The 26,164-nt window shown below is 42.9% G+C and overlaps 1 protein-coding gene across 1 annotated transcript in view; it reads left to right on the top strand.

Moving 5' to 3' along the window:
• LOC140103720 (G-protein coupled receptor 22-like) overlaps positions 1-16,209 on the top strand; it is a 142,476-nt gene extending 126,267 nt beyond the window's left edge. Inside the window, exon 3 of the mRNA XM_072126931.1 lies at positions 10,290-16,209. Coding sequence (XP_071983032.1) covers positions 10,340-11,632 — 1,293 coding nt within the window. The 5' untranslated portion in view covers positions 10,290-10,339 and the 3' untranslated portion in view covers positions 11,633-16,209. The remainder of the gene's footprint in view (positions 1-10,289) is intronic.
• The last annotated feature ends 9,955 nt before the right edge of the window (positions 16,210-26,164 follow it).

The following is a 26,164-nucleotide window of genomic DNA, read 5'->3' as shown; positions in this document are numbered from 1 at the left end:
AGTAAAATAGAGAGATGTTCTCAGCCATATTCCCCTCTAGATGAGGATCATCTAATATGGATGACCCCTTTAAGAGAGTGAAATTAGCATTTAAAGGAAATTTACCACATGGATGCGTTGCTCCTACACTAAGCACATTTACATACTGGCGTGTGCCACCTCACAACAGCATTTGCTTCTAAAGGCTTAGCTTTTCATAAAAATGTCTTTTATGTGTATGCAAATGAGTCTCAGGGGCACCTATCTGTGTCACAGGAGCCCTTTCTGGTTTCTTCACCTGTTAATTATTCCCACCTCCATTTGCCACTTCCATTCGGTTGGAGGAGACAGGCAGAAATGCCAAGTTGAGGTGTGAATAAATAGCAGACGACAGAGCCAGAAGGGGCTCGGGTGCCCCTGAGGCTCATTTGCATACATATAAAAGACGTTTTTATCAAAAACTAAGTCTATGGAAGCGAAGAGAAGAACGGATCCTGTTTCAGGAGGCACACGCCAGCGTGTACGTGTACTTGGTTTAGTAGCAACGCATCCATGTGGTAGATTTTCGTTAAGGCAAGCGACGAACACCACAGCACTCCCGTCATGTCTCCCTCGCTGCCCACAGGACGGTTCTCAATAAAAGAGCTGATAGGGAATAGTCTGTAGCCAAAAGACAAGACTCCTAATACAAAGACATCAATACTCTGTGAGACAGCGCACGGTTTACACGCCGAGTCTCATTTCTTGTGCCTCGGGGTAGTCAAGTCTCCAAAAACCCTGCGTGTAATAACGGCTGTCAGAGAAAATATCAACTCCGTGACAACACGAGATGTAGACAGAGCGGAAACCGCCATATTGTGAGCACAAGCAGAGTCTGAAATAGACCTGATAGCCCCTCAGGCCCCTCCACGGCGGGGGGCAGGCAGGAAGATAACTGCATACTGACGATCTGTACCCAACATGGCGGAGGCTCCCATGTCATAGATATAGCAGAGCCGCAATAATCAAGATGGTGCCCGAACCTTAGCCCCATGTGGGAGGTACTGAGGCCTAGCTATAGGGGTCGCCATTGTGTCCAGGTCATATTATATCATGTTATGGTGGCATTCTTTGGGCGTTATATAGCGGTTCGGTGGTAATACTGATAATATTCCATCACTTCGTCGTGATAATATAAGTTATATAGGATTGATCTCTGTAATATTTAAACACTGTATGGAGGTAGAATTCACTATATAGTCACTATATAGATAGTAATATAAGGTCATTATGTGGCGGTAACATTTTGGTTTTATGATGTTTTTATTGATCTCCTGCTGTATTGTGGTGTTATATGGTATGGTATGCTGTTATTAATGATGTACTGCTGTATAGCGGTTTTTTGCTTAGTATGCGGTTACTATTAATGTACATCTGTATGACGATATTTTGTCTAGTAAGTGGTTATTATTATCCTGCTGTATGGCGGTATTTTGGATAGTATGTGGTTATTATTGATGTACTTCTGTATGGCAGTATTTCGTACGGTATGTGGTTATTATTGGTGTACTGTTGTGTGGCAGTATTATTTTGGTATATGTTGTTATTATTGATATACTGCTGGTTGGCGGTATTTAGTACGGTATGGGGTTATTATCGATGTACTGCTGTATGGTGGTATTATTTTGGTATATGTTGTTATTATTGATGTACTGCTGTTTGGCGGTGTTTAGTATGGTATTTAGTTATTATTAATGTCCTGCTGTATGGCGGTGTTTAGTATGGTATTTAGTTATTATTAATGTCCTGCTGTATGGCGGTATTCACTTGATGATAATATGTGTGCATTGTATATGATGTGATTATTTGTGTACATTATATAGAGCAGTTATATATAATGTGCAGTATATGGCGGCATGTTTTATATCTAGTTCGCTATAGGTTTAGTATAGGTAAATAGCGTCATTGGGATCTGATGCAGTCGCTGCGCTCGCCCGGGACGCCCCACCTCGCCCTCTTCTTATACCTTACTGCACTCCAAACCTCTCAAGCTGTCACTTCCAATCGCTTCACGGAGGAGATGAAGGATTTCTGAAGACGTTCTTCCTTCACTTTCTGACAGATTCAGACCTGCGGGGCTCCCATGCATTAGATGTGTTCAAATAGAAGAGACCTGAGGGGTTCAAAGTATTTCTGAGAATTGTTATATTGCCCTGATGCATCAGCGCCTGTACTAGTGACCAGGTCATATGGGAGGGGGTCTGGGCTTCCCATACTATACTAGTGACCAAGACATAATGGAAATAGAGGGGGGGCCGTGCTATGGTTGTGGGATGTATATGGTGACCCCCTATACTAGTGACCAAGTCATAATGGAAGTGGAGGGGGTCAGTGCTATCGTTCTGGAGTGTATCCGGAGACCCCTATACTAGTGAACAGGTCATAATAGAAGTGGAGGGGGTCAGTGCTATGGTTCTGGAGTGTATCCAGAGACCCCAATACTAATGACCAGCTCATATGGAAGTGGAGAGGGTCCGTGCTACAGTTCTGGAGTTTATCCGGAGGTCCCAATACTAATGATTAAGTAATAATGGAAGTGGAGAGGGTCCGTGGTATAGTTCTGGAGTGTATCTGGAAACCCCAATACTAATGACCAAGTCATAATGGAAGTGGAGGGGGTCCGTACTATGGTTCTGGAGTGTATCTGGAGACCCCTATACTAGTGACCAGGTCATATGGAAGTGGAGGGGGGCCGTACTATGGTTCTGGAGTGTATCTGGAGTCCCCAATACTAATGACCAGGTCATATGGAAGTGGAGGGGGTCCGTGCTATGGTTCTGGAGTGTATCCGGAGACCCATATACTAGTGACCAGGTCATATGGAAGTGGAGGGGGTCCATACTATGGTTCTGGAGTGTATCTGGAGACCCCAATACTAATGACCAGGTCATATGGAAGTGGAGGGGGTCCGTGCTATGGTTCTGGAGTGCTTCCGAAGACCCCAAAACTAGTGAAGAGGGTCTGTACTATGGTTCTGGGTTGTATGTGGAAACCCCTATCCTAGAGACCAGGTCATAATGGAAAGGGACGGGGTCTGTGCTATGGTCCTGGTCTTGAAGACCCCTATACTAGCGACCAGGTCATAATGGATGGAGAGCGGGTCCATGCTATGGTTCTGGGGTGTATCTGGAGACCCCTATACTAGTGACCAGGTCATAATGGAAGGAGAGGGGGTCCGTGCTATGGTTCTGGGGTGTATCTGGAGACCCCTGTACTAGTGATCGGGTCATAATGGAAGGACAGGGGGTCCATGCTATGGTTCTGGGGTGTATCTGGAGACCCCTGTACTAGTGATCAGGTCATAATGTGAGGGGGGGTTTCTGTGTTATGGTCCTGGGGTGTATATGGAGACCCCGTTGTTTCCTTCTGTCGTGTTCATTAAATCTGCAGATTTGTGACACCAGGCGAGATTTCGGATGTGGAAATATTCGCCGCACGCTCCACCAGAGGCTGACACCTACTGCCATCTGCTGGACACAGGGCGACTAACCTGACTACAGAACGAACTAGAAAACTGAAAATACCGCAAAATACTTTGGGTGGAAAAAAATTATAGATGTAAATGGTCAAAAAAAAGTGTCACCCAGTACAGACAACCACACAATATATTTAGTCACTATAGAAGAAAAGCTGTAAATAGTTGCTTACCAGTGTATCTATAATACAAAAACTTCTCACTATTTGCATTCTTTAAGTTGATGATAGCAGCTTATGGAAAAGTAAGTCTCCTTCACCTGCTGGCAGCTGAACGTGTACAACTCCAACCTACTCCACTATAATACCATTCACTACTGGGGCTCTGCTCCTGTCCTGACAAGCAGGACAAGAAGCTAATCCTAGAAGCTGCCCTGCAGTGTGCAGATGATCACTATACGCACACCTGGCTATGGAGAGAGCAACTGAGCATGTGTGACCACCAGCAGATAAGTGGATAAACAGAAATCAGATAGACTAGATAAAATATAGATGAATAGACCGATATACATAGATTGATGGATTGGATCGGAAAGGCCTAACATAGACACGTTAAAAATAAGATGCTTGTGGCTGACATCTCAACCAAAATCAGAGGCAATAAACAATATACAAGGATAGATAAGATAGAATAAAGATTGATAGGTAGCCATAGAATACAGATGCATAGATAGATACATAGGAAGAAGATATATATGAGATAGATAGATATGAGATAGATAGATAGATAGATAGATAGATATGAGATAGATAGATATGAGATAGATAGATATATAGATAGATAGATATGAGATAGATATGAGATAGATATGAGATAGATAGATAGATAGATATGAGATAGATAGATAGATAGATATGAGATAGATAGATAGATATGAGATGGATAGATAGATATGAGATAGATATGAGATAGATAGATAGATATGAGATAGATATGAGATAGATATGAGATGGATAGATAGATATGAGATAGATAGATATGAGATAGATAGATAGATAGATAGATAGATATGAGAGAGATAGATATGAGAGATAGATAGATAGATAGATAGGCGATAGATAGATAGATAGATAGATAGATAGATAGATAGATAGATAGGAGATAGATAGATAGATAGATAGATAGATAGATAGATAGATAGATAGATAGATAGATAGATATGAGATAGATGATAGATAGATAGATGATAGATAGGAGGGGGGGTGCAGAGCCCGCCATGGTCCTGGCTTGGTCCTTACACAGATACAAAATGTGGCAACGTTTCGGTGTTGGACACCTTTTTCAAGCAATTTGACAAGTGAACCACACAGGGTATATAAAGGAAACATGGTGTGCAATGCAGATAAGGGGGTGTGTCCTTAAAGTGCAGGTGCAGTTAAGATCATGAACATACATTGTTATTTCATCATAAAATTCATATACAATAAAGTGCATAAGTAATACAAATGTATATAAACATCCCCATATGTTATACATACAATAATAGTGCATCATAATTAGAACAAAGTGCAAGTGTTGTGCTACTGAGTGTACACAAAAGGGTTAAAATTACCCAGTATACTTGTGGGAGAGATCACCCGGGGTGGAAGTGTTGATTTCACCTATGATTGGATATCTGCGTCAAGATCACACCCCACGTGCGCCAAAAAAGGAGCGCATGCGCAGAAGTGACTGTGGGCACGCCAAAAAGTATTGATGTTCGGCAAGTGCCAAACAAAAAATGTTTGCAATTTTTACAAAATGTTTACAGCTTTGTTTACAAATGTTTGTGTTAACAAAAAATGAATAAAAAAGAAATGAATAAATAAAAAAAGAAATATGAATGAACAACAGAATGTCCGTGACAATGTTTGAGGAGTACTTGTATTGAGATCCGTGAGGTACCACGGTGTTGGTCCTCTAGCAGTCTATACAGCTGCTAGTGGTATCGTCGCCTCCCCAGCAACACGGGGTAAAGGCGGTTAATAGAAATGCACCCAAAAGGTGTCCGAAAAATATCTCAGCACCAAAATGCAGAGTATATATACACTGGGTCTGAAATATATTGTGCATATAGCACTAGTGAGAGTAAATGTCAGGGGGACTCTATATAAGTATATCCCCTAATAGTGGCAGTGCTCACCCCATGAGTGATGGAGCATATATAATGATCACAGCACCCACAGAGGAGCACTAACGCCACCCGTCTGACAAAAAGTATTGAAAATGGGCCCAGAAGAATATAAATTGGACACTTAAAGTTACAGTAGCCATATGATGTGACATTCAAATACTTGTCACCGGACATCTGTGTAAAAGTAAAGAAATCATTACATATGTGCGGAAACATGGTGAGAAAAAAAGACTTCCACGCGGAGCAATGTCCTCCATTAAATAATTGTTTTCAGGATGTTCACGGATACTGGGAATCCGCGAAAAATCTAAAATAATGAAAAACAGACAAAAATTAGTACAATATATTTGCATTATCACATGTCTTGAGACTGGAAGGTCGAGTTTGCCTTTTCTGATTGTATATCGGTGCTGTGTGAACCGGGTTTTAAAGTCCCAGGTGTACCCCCCCCTTCAGACGAGGTGGTAATAGGGCAAAGATTTTAAGGAAAAAGGAACTTGAATGGATTTTTCGCCTCAATACGTTAAAGCCAAACGGTCTTAATGTTGCAAGACACTGCAAAAATTTTTTGTTTGGCACTTGCCGAACATCAATACTTTTTGGCGTGCCCACAGTCACTTCTGCGCATGCGCTCCTTTTTTTGCGCACGTGGGGTGTGATCTTGACGCAGATATCCAATCATAGGTGAAATCAACACTTCCACCCCGGGTGATCTCTCCCACAAGTATACTGGGTAATTTTAACCCTTTTGTGTACACTCAGTAGCACAACACTTGCACTTTGTTCTAATTATGATGCACTATTATTGTATGTATAACATATGGGGATGTTTATATACATTTGTATTACTTATGCACTTTATTGTATATGAATTTTATGATGAAATAACAATGTATGTTCATGATCTTAACTGCACCTGCACTTTAAGGACACACCCCCTTATCTGCATTGCACACCATGGGGCAGATTTACTTCCCCGGTCCATTCGCGATCCAGCGGCGCGTTCTCTGCTCTGGATTCGGGTCCGGCCGGGATTTATGAAAGCAGTTCTTCCGCCGTCCACCAGGTGGCGCTGCTGCGCTGAAAGTCATCTCATCGCGCCGGAATGCACCAAGCGACACTTTTTCGGTTTTTAAATGCAGCGGTTTTTCCGAATCCGTCGGGTTTCCGCTCGGCCACGCCCCCGATTTCCGTCGCGCGCATGCCGGCGCCGATGCGCCACAATCCGATCGCGTGCGCCAAAATCCCGGGGCAATTCAGGAAAAATCGGCGCAAATTGGAAATATTCAGGTATCACGTCGGGAAAACGCGAATCGGGCCCTTAGTAAATGACCCCCCATGTTTCCTTTATATACCCTGTGTGGTTCACTTGTCAAATTGCTTGAAAAAGGTGTCCAACACCGAAACGTTGCCACTTGCCTCAATAAAGATCACCAACTTTTGTATTCTACTTTTGGAGTGCTGCTCGCTTTTTCCAATTTGTAGATAGATAGATATGAGATAGATACAATGGGAAGAAATCCAGCAGCACAAACAATAGTCCAAAATGGTGGGTGCAAGCTCAATAAGGACCAGGCAACGGACCTTCAAAAGTATCCTTTTGAAGATGGATAGATAGATAGATAGATAGATAGATAGATAGATAGATAGATATGAGATAGATAGATAGATAGATAGATAGGAGATAGATAGATAGATAGATAGATAGATAGATAGATAGATAGATAGATAGGAGATAGATAGATAGGAGATAGATAGATAGGAGATAGATAGATAGATAGATAGATAGATAGATAGATAGATAGATAGATAGATAGGAGATAGATAGATAGATAGATAGATAGATAGATAGATAGATAACAGGTAGGAGATAGATAGATAGATATGAGATAGATAGATAGATAGATAGATAGATAGATAGATAGATAGATATTAGATAGATAGATAGATAGATATGAGATAGATATGAGATAGATAGATAGATAGATAGATAGATAGATAGATAGATAGGAGATAGATAGATAGATAGATAGATAACAGGTAGGAGATAGATAGATAGATATGAGATAGATAGATAGATAGATAGATAGATAGATAGATAGATAGATAGATAGATATTAGATAGATAGATAGATATGAGATAGATAGATATGAGATAGATAGATAGATAGATAGATAGATAGATAGATAGATAGATAGATAGATAGATAGATATGAGAGAGAGCTGGATAAATATGAGATGGATAGATGATATACAGAGGTAAGTACCACAATGAATGGACGGCAGTGTCGCGGTGGCGTCATCCCTGTGCACGTACATAAATAGATGCATTATGTAAATTGGAGCAGATTCTCCTGACGGCACAAAGGTCAGTAAAGAAAATCAATCTCATTTAAATTAATTCACACTTTCTATAGATGTGGCCTAACCCCGGGTCACCTGGAAGATAATAATGGAGTCCTGAAAGCCCAGGAGAGCGGCGCTGCAAAATATCAAGGGCGGTGGAATTAAAGGAGCCCCCTACCCTCTGTGTGCTGGTTTCTATAGGGATTATAACCTTAACAATCAACATCCAATAACAATGGAGAAAACTCTCAAATCATGACAAATTCTACCACATTAGTTGATATTAGGATTCCTAAGTATTTTCAAGAGCTCTGCTTGCTGGGATACGGCAGTTTTTTTAGTGCCCCCTGTAGATGATTATTGGAGTACAGACGCTTCTTGGAGTATTTTTTGTATATCTCTCTTGCAACATTGTGTAGGTCAACTAAAATCTTGGAAAAAATTGGATTTTCAATCCACTGACAGCAAGCAGAGTTGTCAAATTAGGTGTAAAATTGTAATTTTATCAGCACATTAATATCAATGGTATTGTATTGGGGTCTGGAGTTCCCCTTTAAGGGGTCTTGATGTCCCCTTGTCCTTGGTGCCCCATCATTACTGCGCACAGTGGGTTGTATGATCAGAGTCATCGGGATGATTCACTCAGTGTCACAGACCGGATCACTGTCTATTTATCTCGTATCGATGCTGATTGCTCCAGTCGTGTTCTGAATCCAAAGTGGCGCCAATAATGAAGACATCCAGCGCCAGCGCACGCGGCCATCGACTCTCCACGAATTGTTTATGTGCATTAAGTGTAATACCTGCCCCCCACCACCTGCACAGAACAGGGCGCCAGATGTCCTGCTAATATCATATACAAATACATAAAAACCTCAAAATCCCTTAAAATCAAATTTATACAACTTTACATACAGTCGCATGTATACAACTCTCCATTTTTGCGGATGGAGGCCCAATCCTATATAATTTCTTGATCAGATATGTTTTGGAGAAATAATCACTACATCATCTCACAATAAATTAAAATTTGATAAATTTTTCTTCAGGTTTATGGTGATTTTTTTCAGGTTTTTGTCTTGAAGTTTCCTGGCATTCATGTCATGTGATTACTATAAAAAGTCAACCAGAACACAAAATGGCCGCCTCACAGCTCGCTAGGTACCATGGAAGTAACAGCATCCAAAATACAAAATGGCTGACATGTTGTCCATTGGCTTCCAGCACTAGGTTCCAAAAAAGTAACAGCATCCAAAATACAAAATGGCTGACATGTTGTCCATTGGCTTCCAGCACTAGGTCCCATGGAAGTAACAGCATCCAAAATACAAAATGGCTGACATGCTGTCCATTGGCTTCCAGCACAAGGTCCCATGGAAGTAACAGCATCCAAAATACAAAATGGCTGACATGTTGTCCATTGGCTTCCAGCACTAGGTTCCAAAAAAGTAACAGCATCCAAAATACAAAATGGCTGACATGTTGTCCATTGGCTTCCAGCACTAGGTCCCGTGGAAGTAACAGCATCCAAAATACAAAATGGCTGACATGCTGTCCATTGGCTTCCAGCACAAGGTCCCATGGAAGTAACAGCATCCAAAATACAAAATGGCTGACATGTTGTCCATTGGCTTCCAGCACTAGGTCCCATGGAAGTAACAGCATTCAAAATACAAAATGGCTGACATGTTGACCTTTGGCTTCTATAGTTTCTCTGAAAGTAATAAGCTACATTACCATTTAGCACCCAAAATTGATGCCTCCCGTTTTATGGTATTATTAACTACTATCTTCATGAATGATGATACAACAACAAAATGGCTACCATGGTTGCATCATCAAAAAGGGAGATTGATCTACCAAACAAAATGTCTGCCTTATTATCACTGGCATCCATAGCTGACACAAAGCTAAGAGGCTATCTTATCATGTAGAGTGTTTGAGAACATACAGTAAAATGGCTTCCTCATGCTGCACCAGTGTCCATAGCTTTGTGGAGCTACAGCAATAAGCTTCCACCACCGTAGGGACTGGTCCACAAAAAATGGCTCCTTCAGTGTTCATTGGTGTCCATTGGCTACTATAAATCTAGACTAAATCACCATCGGATCTGAAACACAAAATGTCTGCCTTATGTAGCTTCTATGAACCTCATATTATCCATGACCATAGAAGACAAAATGGCTGCCTCAATATTCTCTTGTATTAGTAGTTTTGTATGAAACTTAGGCCTCCTCTCAAAAAAATATTTCTCAGTCATACAATTTACTAGAAATCTATGTTTGTATTAGTGATTACATTGATCTAATATGTTCTTCCATTTGTTTGCTCCACAGGGAGACGAAAAGAAGAAATTCCCTACGTCTAGGACTATGCAGAGGACAGAATGGTGTCAGCCAAGGAGACAGATATGTATGACGCCATCTTGGAAACTAATGATGGATCCAGCACAGATGCCGGCTGGTACTTCCCTTACCCTCTGGGCTTCCAGGTGTCCCTCACCAGCTTTCTCATGCTGGAGATTGTGTTGGGTTTTAGCAGCAACTTGACAGTACTTGTCCTCTACTGTATGCAGTCCAACCTGGTGGACTCTGTCAGTAACATGGTGACCATGAACCTTCATGTCCTGGATATCATCATCTGTGTGATCTGTGTCCCGCTGACCATAGTCATCATCTTGATCCCACTGGAGCAGAACATTGCTTTGGTTTGTTGCTTCCACGAGGCATGTGTCACTTTTAGTAGCATTGCTACGGCCATCAACGTCTTGGTGATCAGTTTGGACAGGTATGACATCTCTGTGAGACCAGCTAACCGGGTCCTTACTCCAAGTAGGATGGTGCTGCTTCTCTCCTGCGTCTGGTTTGTGTCCCTCATGGTTTTCTTCATTCCGTTCTTCGAAGTGGAGTTTTTTGGTGACCCAGATCACATGGCAACATGGCAGAATCGGACTTTGCTCTGTGTTAGCGTCAACGAGTACCACACTGAGCTGGGCATGTACTATCACTTGGTCATTCAGATTCCCATCTTCTTCGCAGCGGTGGCCGTTATGTTGGTCACCTACTCCAAAATCCTCCAAGCCCTCAACATCAGGATTGGAAATCATTTTAAGAGAAGCCAACGTCGGAAAACCAAGAAGAGAAAGAAGAGAAAGGCTTCAGACCAAAGCACCATGGGCGAGACCAAGAGGTTGGCACCACCTCCGGTGATACAGAACCCACCCATGAGGGTCCAAGCTTCCGTCTCTGTCATCATTGCTTTGAGACGGGCAGTCAAACGTCACCGGGATCGTCGAGAACGTCAAAAGCGCGTCTTCAGAATGTCTCTCATCATAATCACAACCTTCTTACTCTGCTGGGCTCCGATTTCTATTGTGAACCTTCTTATCCTCTGTCTGGGGCCCAGTGATCTTCTGGTGAAGTTACGCATCTGTTTTATCACTATGGCCTATGGCACAACCATCTTCCACCCTCTCTTGTACGCGTTCACTCGGCAGAAGTTCCGCAACGTCTTGAAGAACAAGATGAAAAAGAGGGTAGTTTCAGTGTTGCAGGTTGATCCGGCTCCCGGCGGAACTGTTATTCACAATTCTTGGATTGAACCCAAAAAAGCCAGGAAAGCAAAGTTAGAGTGTAGTGACGGGACTGACCGATGCCTGACAGATGCTGTGAAGGAGTGACGCCATGTCTGGTCTCGGAGTTGGTGAAATATGGAAGCATCTTATGGCAGTGGAATATCAGCACATAAGCGTTTTATTACTTTCAAAAATGTACATTGGAAAGGGCCTCTCGGGAGCAAACTCAATATCGCCCTTTAGTATATCCAAGAAAAGCACTGCCATCTTACCTCCGTGGCCGGCTCGCCACATGTCCATTCGGGCCACCCGGTCCCAGGATGGAATAATCCAGGTGATTCTTCTATGTAGGGCCAGGAGCAGCAAGTTCCTCATCAATCTAGCCTAGTCTGCCATGACTTTTACGGGACTACTTGCAATTTTTATGAGAATAGTGAGTAGCGTCGCATGCATTGACCTTCCATAAATCATACTGGATATCTATCAGCAGCTCGATTATACCGTAGGAATAAAAAGGACACATAAAAACAACAAAAATATCTATAATGGAGAAAAAAAAAAAACCCTGTATTTTTATACAAATAATATAAATGGTTTTAATTCATTATTAACCACAGCCATGAAGTGTAAATTTAGAGTTGTATAGTTTTTTTTTTTTTTTTATTAAATTTAAAAAAAATTCATAGGGTGTGGTGTAAAATATTTGAGACTGACTTTCGGGACACTTTAGTTGATGTGCGTTAGTTTGCACAAGTTTTATCTCCACTAATAATATTCATGTATTCTTCCACTTTTCTTACAAAAAAAAAAAAAAAAAACATTTACAAAAAGTGACAAAAAATACATTCAATGTGTAACCTTCTATTTTGATTCAGACAATGAAGAAGTAGAGCAATGGGGGATGGCTGCCGCGGATAGTTCTGGATTGTGAATGGTTTGCCGCTCCCCGCTTGTCGCATTCGCGTTTTGTCCGCTTTGTCAGATCGTTGAAGCACAATTGGATTTTTGTCATGGCAATAGGAAACCATAATCAACGCAAAAAACAATGCAAAGAGTCTCAAGTAACTTCTGACAAAGGCTCCAGATTCTGAACGGGAATATCTTACCACACACAGTGGAGGCGGACATTGCAGGAGCTGGAGCTATAGCCATGATGGGAACATAGCCTCTCGTTTGGTAACTGGTCTCGTGAGAAGAGTAGTCAAGTCTAGTGAATATTTGCCATAGAGTGCCTCGGTAATGTCAAGGTTTTCAGATTACAAAATGGCTGCCCCCTTTGTGTCTAAGTAACTGGTGCTCCGTAAGGCCTACCTAGCAGCTAGACGTGGAGAATCCATGGCAATCACTAGTTTACATCTATTGTGACCGAGTTCATTCTATTATATGTTCTGCATTGCTTTCTTGAAAGCCCCTGATTCAGAAATGTCTTTTTACCTCATCATCTGTCCATAAAATGGCCGCCAATGGAGGGTCATGTGATCCTAACTGTCCATGCCCACTCTACCATACAGGAGCTTTAGATTGTATTGATGAATGCTATCATAAAGTCCTGTCAGGACATATAAACAGTTAGAGATTACATGACCCTCCATTTCCCGCCATTTTATGAAAGGAATGTTCATTGCTGAGGTAAAACGCATTTCATTTAATTTACATATCAAGAGAGAGGAGCGTAACTATTTATAGATTTATATTGTTAAATTACCTAATATCCTGCCCCTCACACATTACAAAAAACATGAAGAAAAGTGGCCATCCCCGTTAAGGCCTACCTAGTAACCGGGTGCGCAGAGACCATAGCAACCAGTGTTGATCTGATATAACCTGCGAGTTTAGTTATTGGGGATCTTTTTAAGGGTATTTCAATCATTTCTGAATCCATATTGTGAAGTGTTTCTGTCACTTATGAAGCCGTCATAGGTAGCACATATTTTATAGGGCATTTACATCATTTCCATACAAATTATTTCTTAGCGACAACTAAGTAAAAAAGAAATATGAAAAGTATATTAATAAAGCTTATTATTTATTTTATCCAGTGTGTTTTATGTCAGGAAGAGGAGAATTTTAGTAAAAAAAAAAATATATATAGGTATGAGCGTGACCAAAGAAAAGTGCAATGCATTGTGGGATGTAACACAGCACTTCAAGGTATTGAAAGGTGTCATTGACAGGAGATTGTTAAAATCCATTATTGGGACATAAGGAGGGGTGGCGTTTCAGAAATTGTGCCGCTTTGTCCATCAAAGCCACAACTTTCCATCACAGGGAGGTGATGATAGGAGTCATAGAGAGGCAATGGTGCGGTGATGGGGGCAGTGGGGTATAATTCGACTGCTGATTTGTGTTGGAGCCGGTGCTGAGATTTTCTGCTGAGGTAGATGGAGGGAACTGCTTCACTCACAGCCTGGACCCACACACTGTGAAATACAGCTATAAAGAAAAGCCCTGTTCCGGGATCTGGATTCATTCCCATCCATGACATGTTTTGTTAACAATATCTTTTGTAAAAATAAAAAAATACTATTTTCTTGGGTTGAAGCCATAGGGGAGAATTCTAGCCAGTGATGTAAATGATGAATTTCCTTCTGATGATTGTAAATGGGATATATCATGTCATATGACGTTGTATTTGTCTCATAGGCACATATGTAACGAGGAAGCAATTATATTTATTCATAAAAGATTAATAAAAAAAAAATAGGAATGAGAGAGACACTGGCTGTGTAACCTGCTGAAGAGAATTCCTGAGGGAGCGGAAATGAGGGTTTTGATTTCTCTTGAGCAAGTCCCACACAGCAAGCGTCTCTTTCAACTCACTCATTCCCCCTCCATCAGGTACTCTCTTCAGCGAGTCACACAGCCAGCATCTCTGTCAATTTGCTCATTCCCCCTCCCTCAGGAATTCTCTTCAGTTAGTCACACAGCCAGCGTCTCTGTGAGGAAGCTGGAAGAACATGGATATAATGGACTTAGCTAAAAGGAAAGACAATGATTGGACTCACAAGGGGTCACAGATGGTGAATCAATTTACGAACGGACTGGGAATTTTACAGGCATAGGGAGGAACAATATAGGGATAGTTGTATTGCTGTATAATAGACATGTTTAATTAGTGTTGGTTAGTTTAACTGACAGGTTCCCTTTAAGTCTGATGCTATGGGCATATTGTATTACTGACCTATCAATGACAATATAATCAGTAAAGCTCCACCCCTATGACGCTTATCAGATTGAAGTCTCAGAGAACCCCTATTTATCAAACATCTCCTCCAAGTGATTCATGCGTAACTTAAAGAAACATGTTACACAGACCAGCAAATAACAGGGCAGCTTTCACTTATCCAGAGTGGTTAAAGGGGTTCTCCAACATTTATATACCCTATAAGGAAAGTCTCCTTTAATACGGGGGGGGTCCTCTGTTCAGGATTTTTAGCTTATGGTCAAATTTGAGAGCAGACACAAAGAGCATCTCTCACGCTGGAGGACTAGTCAAACAACCCATTAATCTTTATGGACACTTTGTAATACCCAATTTCTCCTGTGGGGGTGCTGCAGGCAAATTCAACACAGATTAAGGATAAAAAACAGAGGCTCTAGCAGTTGTAGGGAACGTTATTGATCCAAGAACCTTTTTGACAAGTACTTATAGAAAGTGGAGCACCCCTTTAAGATATAAAAGCAGAACTGTGATTGGTAGCTATGGGCAACAAAGCCAATTATTCTGTTAGACAGTTTTGATGAATGGGAATATGCTGTTATTATGAAATATATATAATGTATGTTAGAGCTCCATCGCCTGAAACTGTTGCAATCTATTATTCATTAGCGATTAGCTTTCCACTTGACCAATACCAGCATGTTGTCAAATTGAAACTCAATGTTAGAACGGAAGAAATCGCATCATCGTACACTAAGCCATAATAACATATTTATTTTTGCTGAAAAATATAATATTAAAACAGCCAAGTTTGAGGATAGGCCTCCATTTAAAAAGAGAATCTTCCCAAAAATTGTATAAATGATTTTATTTGAACACTTTATACTTCTCATAATCATTAGCATGTTATAGAGCCAGAGGAGCTGAACAATTTGATATATTACATCATATATTGATTTAGTTCTTGAACATATGAGTCCAGGGGGAGGTCTTATACCAGAGAAGGCAGTCAATCAGAAGAACCCGCCCACCGGACTCATAAGTGAACATAGATTTAGATCTATATATGACACTTTATATAGATTTGCACTCCACACTATTATATATCAATCTGCTCAGCTCCTTCGGCTCTATAACATAACAAGGAGCATGATCCATGTGATACAGTTACGTTAAGACCTATTGGTGTGGTTTTTAGTGATGGAGAGTCGCTTATACATATCTTGTCAGCCCGTTGCTACCTTCCATGGACCATTTGCAATACTGGGCTATCATGCAGGTAACTTTTTGGTTTTAAGTTGTCCAAAATGTTAACTGTCCACACGTTGGAACGTTGTATATTGCAAAGCGATACTAATTTGATTGGCTATTATAACCTGTCACATGACCTGTTTGTGATATTTTTTCAGATACGCCATTTTTGAAGGTTTTTTTGGCTGTAGAAGATATGGCCAGTCTAAAGTATTGAGAAATCAAATAAACGCTCATCAAAATAAAAAAATATATAAATATTTATCCTGGATTCTGACTTTTATTTATTTCTCCTTTTTTTATTGAAATAATTTCATCAGTTTTAAATAGATGGAAACAAAAATTGATCACATCTGACTAGAAAAATCCACAGTAACCATTTTCTACTAAGGATTTACTTAAAGGGATTATACAAAAATAAGACTATATATACTAAGTTCTACATATAACCTGCAAGACTAAAGAAAATGGAATAACCCGAAGGGATACGGTTCACATGACCGCAAAATGTATCATGAATTATATCATGTGACTCCACCTCAGCTCTGCTGATTGGCTTTTATATCATGTGACTCTGCCTCGGCTGTGCTGATTGGCTTTTATATCATGTGACTCTGCCTCGGCTGTGCTGATTGGCTTTTATATCTTATGACTCCACCTTGGCTCTGCTGATTGACTCTAAGGGATCACAGAGAAAAGGGACATATGTAGTAAGCCTTTTAATGATGTTCAAGGTATCAGTTGAGCGTATAATTCAGGGCATATATAACCCCTCATATGGCAAGAAAGGCTTTCCCTGGTGATGGGCACCCTATTAAAAAATGACATTTTGGAAGCATAGACTGTGCATGATGTGTAAAGCATAGGTGCAGTTTCTAATGTGAGAATAGAAGTAGAAGATCAGCAGGGGTGGAGCCTGATACAAAGAATTCTCTTTGTTTATGCTCCGCCCTTGAGGTACTGAAACAACTATTACAAAACAATAGCAGCATTTTCCTGTTATTTCAAGTAAGAACTACACAGTCCAGCCATTTCTTAGCTATATCTGGGTCCTAGGAAAGCTGTGTGACAAACAACATGGTCACCAAACTTAGAATTGAAGATATTTAGTGGTCATATGGGACGTGAAGAGTGCAGCACCTTTACCACCATTCAGACTGGGTAACAATCTTTACACTGACATTGATGTGACCTGTCTGATAGGTTACAAAATATTGCTGGAAAAGTTCCGGATTATCAGATGAAAGGACTTTTTTAACATTTTGTCAAAAGGAACAAAATTTGCAGATTTTTTTTTCTATATTTTGGGTGATTGCTCTTTAAAAGAGAAAGAACGAGTCAAGTTTTCGTCTGCAGAAGCGGCAATTTCCATCCGATAACAGAAGACGCCGTCGCTATTTTCCATGTAAATGGCTTCGGCTGTTGACGTCCGTCTTATTTGAAGTCTGAGCCCAATGCAAATGGAGGAGATTCATTCAGGTTCATGAAAGCAAACACAATACAGAGATTCTCCCGGCGGAAGGAGAGATAACAGGGGAGATTGGATTGTAGCGCCTGTGGCTGACAACACAGAACAATAGCATTTATCTAGGATGAGAAAATGAAAAGGATAATTGGGGCTTATTTGAAGAATCGCCGCGTTGGATATTCTCGGTAATGGCTTCATAATCGGGGCACACAGAATATATACATAAAACACAGAAAAAACTATAAGGCCCCTTTCACACGGATGTTGTGGGGGTGTCCCCATAATCGCCTATGGCGTCCGACCGCAGTACAGGTGAGTACTAATATGTGGCACGCACCGTACTGTACCGGGCACAGGAAAAGGATGGAGCACGCTCTATGGTTTCCCTTGTTTAAGGGCTATGGCCAAGCAAGCAATTGAAATCCATGGCCTCCTACCTTCTAAAATCAACTTTAAAAATTATGTCAATCGCAGGCGGTTCCCAGAGCCCCTCCGTACTGTAGAGTCACAGGCTGTTACACCGTCTCCCCTTCTTCTCTCTCAGCACTTCCCCCCTCCTTCTGCCTAATATAATCTCACTGCACTAAAAGAACTGCCTGCACACAGGTACTCCAGCACAGTGTAACAGCCTGTGAAGCTGCAGCACAGAGGGGCTCTGGAAACCGCCCCATATTAGCATTGATTTTAGAAGGAAGGAGGCCATTGATAAGAGATTTAAGAAGATTACCACAGTCACGTAGCCTGGATCTATGAGTAAGTGTCTGCGGTTTATCCTAATGGTTATTGATGGTGGAATTCCTTTAAAAAAAGAAGAAAATTTTCATTTGTTTTACATACGGTCCTGTAAATAAATGTCTTATATATTCCGCTACTGCTCTCTTATATCATCCACAGAGTTCTGATACATGTTTGCGAGCAATAGAACTTTGGCGCCCTCCGGTGGTAAAAATTGGTACTGCAGTATATTAAAACTAATTTGCTGGAGGACTTGACTTAGGGAGCCCAGGGCACAGCACAGTGACATCAGCGGTGACATTATTCCAGTTATTATAGCCTGGGGCCGCAGGACATGCAGCTGTCAGATAAAGGGTGTATACTCACCTTCAACTGGGTCATCCACACTCTAAAAAGGCTATAGCTTATAAAATCAGAATCTAGGAGTTGTCCCTTTATTACAGTATGTGGACCAAATCCCCCTCCGTTATCTGGTCCAGGTCTAAATAGGGCCAGTAATTGGGTCAGGTGTCTCCCTGGGTGTAATGATGCCTATTATCTCTACAATGTCGCTCACTGACCTGGACTATTATAGATCTTTATTACAAAGTGACGGCCACTGGGTCCTCTCTACCTGCTGGACATCAATGGATGGAAAATACTGCACATGATACATACAGGAGTTTGCTAGGTAATGGCAATGTTGTAAGTTTCGGATGAAATAACTGTGTATTGGCCACAACCAGTAGGGGGCGCTCAGTGTGATGAATCCTGCAGGAGGCAACTACAAAAGACATGCCCCCTTTCTATCCTTACTTTCTATAGTATTCAGCTCAGACAGCCGACTATCTGGGTCTATAGGTAGTGAAACCTCCTTTTAAACCTCTGTACCTACCTCTGCACTAACTTACATTTAGAGGGGAGGAAGGTGAGGCAGTGCTACATGTATCTGTATCATTTATAGATCGAGAGAGTATAAGTTGTATAATTTAATGGAGAGACCGTACTATCTGTGTCCAAATCACTTACCTAAAGAGATGGGGAAAAAGCACTAACTGTACTAAGAACTTTCACAGGAAGAGACTAGGAGGCAGCACTACCTGAGCTTAAATTATTTACAAGGAGAAGCAGTACTATCTGGACCTACATAATTCTAAGGGAGAGACAGGGATTCAATACTATCAAAACCTACATCATTTAAAAGAAGAACCATATATAGCAACATCATCAGGAAGAAACAGGGAGGTTGTACTATCTGTACCTTCATTATTTACAGATAATGACAGGGAGATATTGCTATGTGTATTTGCATCAATTAGAGGGAGATACAGGGAAGAAAGTACTATCTGTACCCACATCATTGACAAATGGAGACCATGAGACAGTACTTACTCTGTCTATATCATTCACAAGAATACAGTACTATCTGTACATTGTTTTCTTACATGGAGAGAAAGGAAGACAGAGCTTTACATGCCTATATAACTTACACTGAAACACAACATTATGCATAATTTACAGAGGGAGACAGTACTAACTGAACCTACATAATTTACAAGGAGAGACAGGGAGGCAGTACTATCTGTACCTACATAATTTCCCAGGAGACTGTATTACATGTACCTACTTCACTTTGAGGTGGTGACAGATAGGCAGTACTATCTGTTCCTACATCACTTACAGGTGGAGTGGGACAGGGAGACAGTGCTATCTGTCCCTACATCATTTTCAGGTTGCGCAACACAGAGAGGCAGTACTATCTGTTCCTACATTACTTACAGTTAGGCTACATTCACACTAACGTATGGAGGACGTATATACGGCCGATATACGTCCTCCATAGACGTCAATGGGCGCACGGCGCCCTACGGGAGTGGTACGGTGCAGTACACGTGCGGCACTGTACCGCTCCGTACCCGGAAAAAAGATAGGACCTGTCCTATCTTTATCCGTAGTACGGCGCCGTGCGCCATTACTTCCTATGGAGAGGGGCAGGGGTGAGCTGCGCTCACCTCCTCCTCCTCTCCCCGTACACTGCCGTTGCCCGCTACGGTACGGTACGGGCGGGCAACGGCAGTGTGAATATAGCCTTAGAGTGAGACATGGAAGCAGTACTATCTGTTCCTACATTACTTACAGTTAGAGTGAGACATGGAAGCAGTACTATCTGTTCCTACATTACTTACAGGTGGAGTGAGACATGGAAGCAGTACTATCTGTTCCTACATTACTTACAGCTGGAGTAAGACAGTACTGCCTCCATATCTGTTCCTACATTACTTACAGGTGGAGTGAGACATGGAAGCAGTACTATCTGTTCCTACATTACTTACAGCTGGAGTAAGACAGTACTGCCTCCATATCTGTTCCTACATTACTTACAGGTGGAGTGAGACATGGAAGCAGTACTATCTGTTCCTACATTACTTACAGCTGGAGTAAGACAGTACTGCCTCCATATCTGTTCCTACATTACTTACAGGTGGAGTGAGACAGGGATGCAGTACTATCTGTTCCCATCTCATTTGAAGGATAGTACTACATGTGTCTACTTAAAGGAAACCTACCAAGAGGAATCTACTATCCGAAGTAGATCTGATGGTGGATTCCTCCTGCTGCCTCTACCCTAATCTGTAATCTAATAATCCCGGAACCTAACATAATTTGTTGAAAAAAATGAATTTTAGTAATATGTAAATTAACTGCAGAGGCTAATGGGGCGTGGCATAGCCTCTGCAATTAATTTACATATTACTAAAATAAAGTTTTTAACAAGTTAGGTGAAGTTCCAGGATTATTAAATTACAGATTAGGGCAGAGGCAGCAGGAGGAATCTACCATCACTTCTACTAGTAGATTCCTTAAAGGGGTATTCTCTTCTGGGCACTCACATTCAGTTTCACTAATCTTCCATACATAAACATTTCTTCAATTGGATGTTATTAAAAAAAATGTTCCTGTGTGAAGATAATTTCTCATGAATGTAGCCATGTTGTCCCTTAGAAACCAGATAGCTTCCTCGGTTACGACCACGTCACACTCTGGCAGCGGTGGCCAGACTTGCGCTATAGAGTCCTGCCGGACCACCAGGATTCAGCGATCATTACCACAGGACGGCTGTGCGACATGTAGTAACTCCCGGACATTTCACATACAAAACCTTTTTGTTTATTTGTGCAATCCCTCCAGCAGAGGTGGTCGTATCCGAGGAAGCTATCTCGTTTCTAAGGGACAAAATGACTACATTTATGAGAAATTATCTTCACACAAGAACATTTTTTTTAATGACATCTAATAGAAGAAATGTTTATATATGGAAGATTTATCAAACTGAATGTGAATGCCCAGGCGAGAATACCCCTTTAAGGTAGGTTTCCTTAAATTTACAGGGGGGTATAGAATATGTCTGGTTACGTATCAGCAGTGACTGAGGTCCTGGATAGAGCTTATTACATATCATCAGCTCTCGCCAAAACAGATAAAACTTTTTCCCTCCCTCTCTGTACATCGCTGCGGCCTATGTGAGCACTATAGCCTATGTAACTGTATAATAGCAGACGTCTGGCAGGTAGGTGATCCTTCTAGAGAATTTCATTAAGTGATATCCGGGGCCGCAGATGTTTTCACTGCAGCCGCTGATCCCCTGACTACAAAGTCTGAGCGATTTCACCTCCAGCCTTAATAAACAGTAAAAAAAAGGTTGGGGGAAAAAAAAGTCAACTCAGGTCAGAAAGTAAAAAAAAAATCATAAATCAGTCACAGGAAATGAGGGGAATTCACAAATGAGACTTTTAAAGAGACCGCGGCTTATGTGCTCACCCCTGGTTTACCGCAGATGAATGTATATGAGGCAACTGCATACATAGCAATCGCCTAATATCATACTGGGTGATTTTATAGTTAGCAATATAGGGGGTTTTTTAAGCCCCGTCCACAGACAGCTGCGCAGAGGGACTATAAACTAGATTTAGCAGGAGATTTATCCATTTTTAAGGGACTCTGGGAGATCATCCCCTTTTTTAGGTGGAAGTTTCTTTGGTGTTCCAAGACATTTAGAAATCATTCCTATGATGAACTGAAGTGCATGCTGCAACTCTACCACTAGAGGGAGCTCACCGCACGGCTTAATAGTAGCAGAATCAATCCGTATACAGTTAGCTCCCCCTAGTGGTGGATGAAGACAGACAGAATTCTATCATCTACCACTAGAGGGTGCTCATCGCACGGCTTAATAGTAGCAGAATCAATCCGTATACAGTTAGCTCCCCCTAGTGGTGGATGAAGACAGACAGAATTCTATCATCTACCACTAGAGGGTGCTCAACGCACAGTTTAATAGTAGCAGAATCAATCCGTATACAGTTAGCTCCCCCTAGTGGTGGATGCAGACAGACAGAATTCTATCATCTACCAGCAGAGAAAGCTGACCGCATACTTTAATAGTATCAGAATCAATCTGTATACAGTTAGCTCCCCCTAGTGGTGGATGCAGACAGACAGAATTCTATCATCTACCACTAGAGGGAGTTCAGCGCATAGCTTAATAGTAGCTGTCGTATACAGTTATCTCCCCCTAGTGGTGGATGCAGACAGACAGAATTCTATCATCTACCACCAGAGAGAGCTGACCGCATACTTTAATAGTATCAGAATCAATCTGTATACAGTTAGCTCCCCCTAGTGGTGGATGAAGACAGACAGAATTCTATCATCTACCACTAGAGGGAGCTCACCGCACAGTTTAATAGTATCAGAATCAATCCGTATACAGTTAGCTCCCCCTAGTGGTGGATGAAGACAGACAGAATTCTATCATCTACCACTAGAGGGTGCTCATCGCACGGCTTAATAGTAGCAGAATCAATCCGTATACAGTTAGCTCCCCCTAGTGGTGGATGAAGACAGACAGAATTCTATCATCTACCACTAGAGGGTGCTCAACGCACAGTTTAATAGTAGCAGAATCAATCCGTATACAGTTAGCTCCCCCTAGTGGTGGATGCAGACAGACAGAATTCTATCATCTACCAGCAGAGAAAGCTGACCGCATACTTTAATAGTATCAGAATCAATCTGTATACAGTTAGCTCCCCCTAGTGGTGGATGAAGACAGACAGAATTCTATCATCTACCACTAGAGGGTGCTCAACGCACAGTTTAATAGTAGCAGAATCAATCCGTATACAGTTAGCTCCCCCTAGTGGTGGATGCAGACAGACAGAATTCTATCATCTACCAGCAGAGAAAGCTGACCGCATACTTTAATAGTATCAGAATCAATCTGTATACAGTTAGCTCCCCCTAGTGGTGGATGCAGACAGACAGAATTCTATCATCTACCACTAGAGGGAGTTCAGCGCATAGCTTAATAGTAGCTGTCGTATACAGTTATCTCCCCCTAGTGGTGGATGCAGACAGACAGAATTCTATCATCTACCACCAGAGAGAGCTGACCGCATACTTTAATAGTATCAGAATCAATCTGTATACAGTTAGCTCCCCCTAGTGGTGGATGAAGACAGACAGAATTCTATCATCTACCACTAGAGGGAGCTCACCGCACAGTTTAATAGTATCAGAATCAATCTGTATACAGTTAGCTCCCCCTAGTGGTGGATGCAGACAGACAGAATTCTATCATCTACCACTAGAGGGAGCTCACCGCACAGTTTAATAGTATCAGAATCAATCCGTATACAGTTAGCTCCCCCTAGTGGTGGATGCAGACAGACAGAATTCTATTATTTAACAATCCAGCAAAGAATGGGGGCCAGAGTTTTACTACAAAGCTCTAGGATATCTCTGTCTGCCCCCGCCATGACCACATCTGTTTTATATTGAGACGATTCCAGATCCGACTTAAGAGCCAAGAGTCGGATCAATGCGGAATAGGTCGTCAGCTCCGGCGCAGGAGGGGTTAAAGGCATTACATTATAATCTTTCTCTTTCCACAGGAAGCCGGCTACAGAAAACACGGACTGGGGAAGAATAGGGAGAGTAAAGTGAAGATAAGCATGAGCCCACCGCACAGGAATGTGTCATCCGCTGCCAACTATTTAAATAACATGTTTTTATGTGGCGGGATTTCATGGAACAAAGGAAAGGGGTCATCTCCGGTCCCAAAGCGCGCTAAAAAAGCAGCAGACTGGAGTAACGGTGCGGGGAGGGGGCGCGGCAATCCGGGGACACAAAAACTAGCAGAATCCGCTCAGTCCAAACCTTATACACAAAGACAAAGGATTTAAAGGCACAGGGACCCCAATTATTCAGGGATTCAGGCATATATTACAGAGGCTAATGCTGGGTTGTAGGGACCACCATGTAGGGACACCATAGGAGCAACAGAGGACCCCCATAACACAGAAGATAGGATACATCAGCGGCTGCCAGTGTATGGGGGCATCAGCGGCTGCCAGTGTATGGGGGCATCAGCGGCTGCCAGTGTATGGGGACATCAGTGGCTGCCGGTGTATGGGGACATCAGTGGCTGCCGGTGTATGGGGGCATCAGTGACTGCCGGTGTATGGGGGCATCAGTGACTGCCAGTGTATGGGGACATCAGTGGCTACCGGTGTATGGGGACATCAGTGGCTGCCGGTGTATGGGGGCATCAGTGACTGCCAGTGTATGGAGGCATCAGTGGCTGCCGGTGTATGGGGACAGCAGTGGCTGCCGGTGTATGGGGGCATCAGTGGCTGCCGGTGTATGGGGGCATCAGTGGCTGCCGGTGTATGGGGGCATCAGTGGCTGCCGGTGTATGGGGGCATCAGTGACTGCCAGTGTATGGGGGCATCAGTGACTGCCGGTGTATGGGGACATCAGTGGCTGCCGGTGTATGGGGACATCAGTGGCTGCCGGTGTATGGGGGCATCAGTGACTGCCAGTGTATGGAGGCATCAGTGGCTGCCAGTGTATGGGGGCATCAGTGACTGCCAGTGTATGGGGGCATCAGTGACTGCCAGTGTATGGGGGCATCAGTGGCTGCCGGTGTATGGGGGCATCAGTGGCTGCCAGTGTATGGGGGCATCAGTGACTGCCAGTGTATGGGGGCATCAGTGGCTGCCGGTGTATGGGGGCATCAGTGGCTGCCAGTGTATGGGGACATCAGTGACTGCCAGTGTATGGGGACATCAGTGGCTGCCGGTGTATGGGGACATCAGTGGCTGCCGGTGTATGGGGGCATCAGTGACTGCCAGTGTATGGAGGCATCAGTGGCTGCCAGTGTATGGGGGCATCAGTGACTGCCAGTGTATGGGGGCATCAGTGACTGCCAGTGTATGGGGGCATCAGTGGCTGCCGGTGTATGGGGGCATCAGTGGCTGCCGGTGTATGGGGGCATCAGTGACTGCCAGTGTATGGGGGCATCAGTGGCTGCCGGTGTATGGGGGCATCAGTGACTGCCAGTGTATGGGGGCATCAGTGACTGCCGGTGTATGGGGGCATCAGTGACTGCCGGTGTATGGGGGCATCAGTGACTGCCGGTGTATGGGGGCATCAGTGACTGCCAGTGTATGGGGGCATCAGTGACTGCCAGTGTATGGGGGCATCAGTGACTGCCGGTGTATGGGGACATCAGTGGCTGCCGGTGTATGGGGACAGCAGTGGCTGCCGGTGTATGGGGACAGCAGTGGCTGCCGGTGTATGGGGGCATCAGTGACTGCCGGTGTATGGGGGCATCAGTGGCTGCCGGTGTATGGGGGCATCAGTGACTGCCGGTGTATGGGGGCATCAGTGACTGCCAGTGTATGGGGACATCAGTGGCTGCCGGTGTATGGGGACATCAGTGGCTGCCGGTGTATGGGGGCATCAGTGACTGCCAGTGTATGGAGGCATCAGTGGCTGCCAGTGTATGGGGGCATCAGTGACTGCCAGTGTATGGGGGCATCAGTGACTGCCAGTGTATGGGGGCATCAGTGGCTGCCGGTGTATGGGGGCATCAGTGGCTGCCGGTGTATGGGGGCATCAGTGACTGCCAGTGTATGGGGGCATCAGTGGCTGCCGGTGTATGGGGGCATCAGTGACTGCCAGTGTATGGGGGCATCAG

The sequence above is a fragment of the Engystomops pustulosus genome, chromosome 10, assembly GCF_040894005.1.
Source record: "Engystomops pustulosus chromosome 10, aEngPut4.maternal, whole genome shotgun sequence".
Taxonomy (NCBI): Eukaryota; Metazoa; Chordata; class Amphibia; order Anura; family Leptodactylidae; genus Engystomops; species Engystomops pustulosus.
This window is presented reverse-complemented; position numbering and strand designations above follow the sequence as displayed.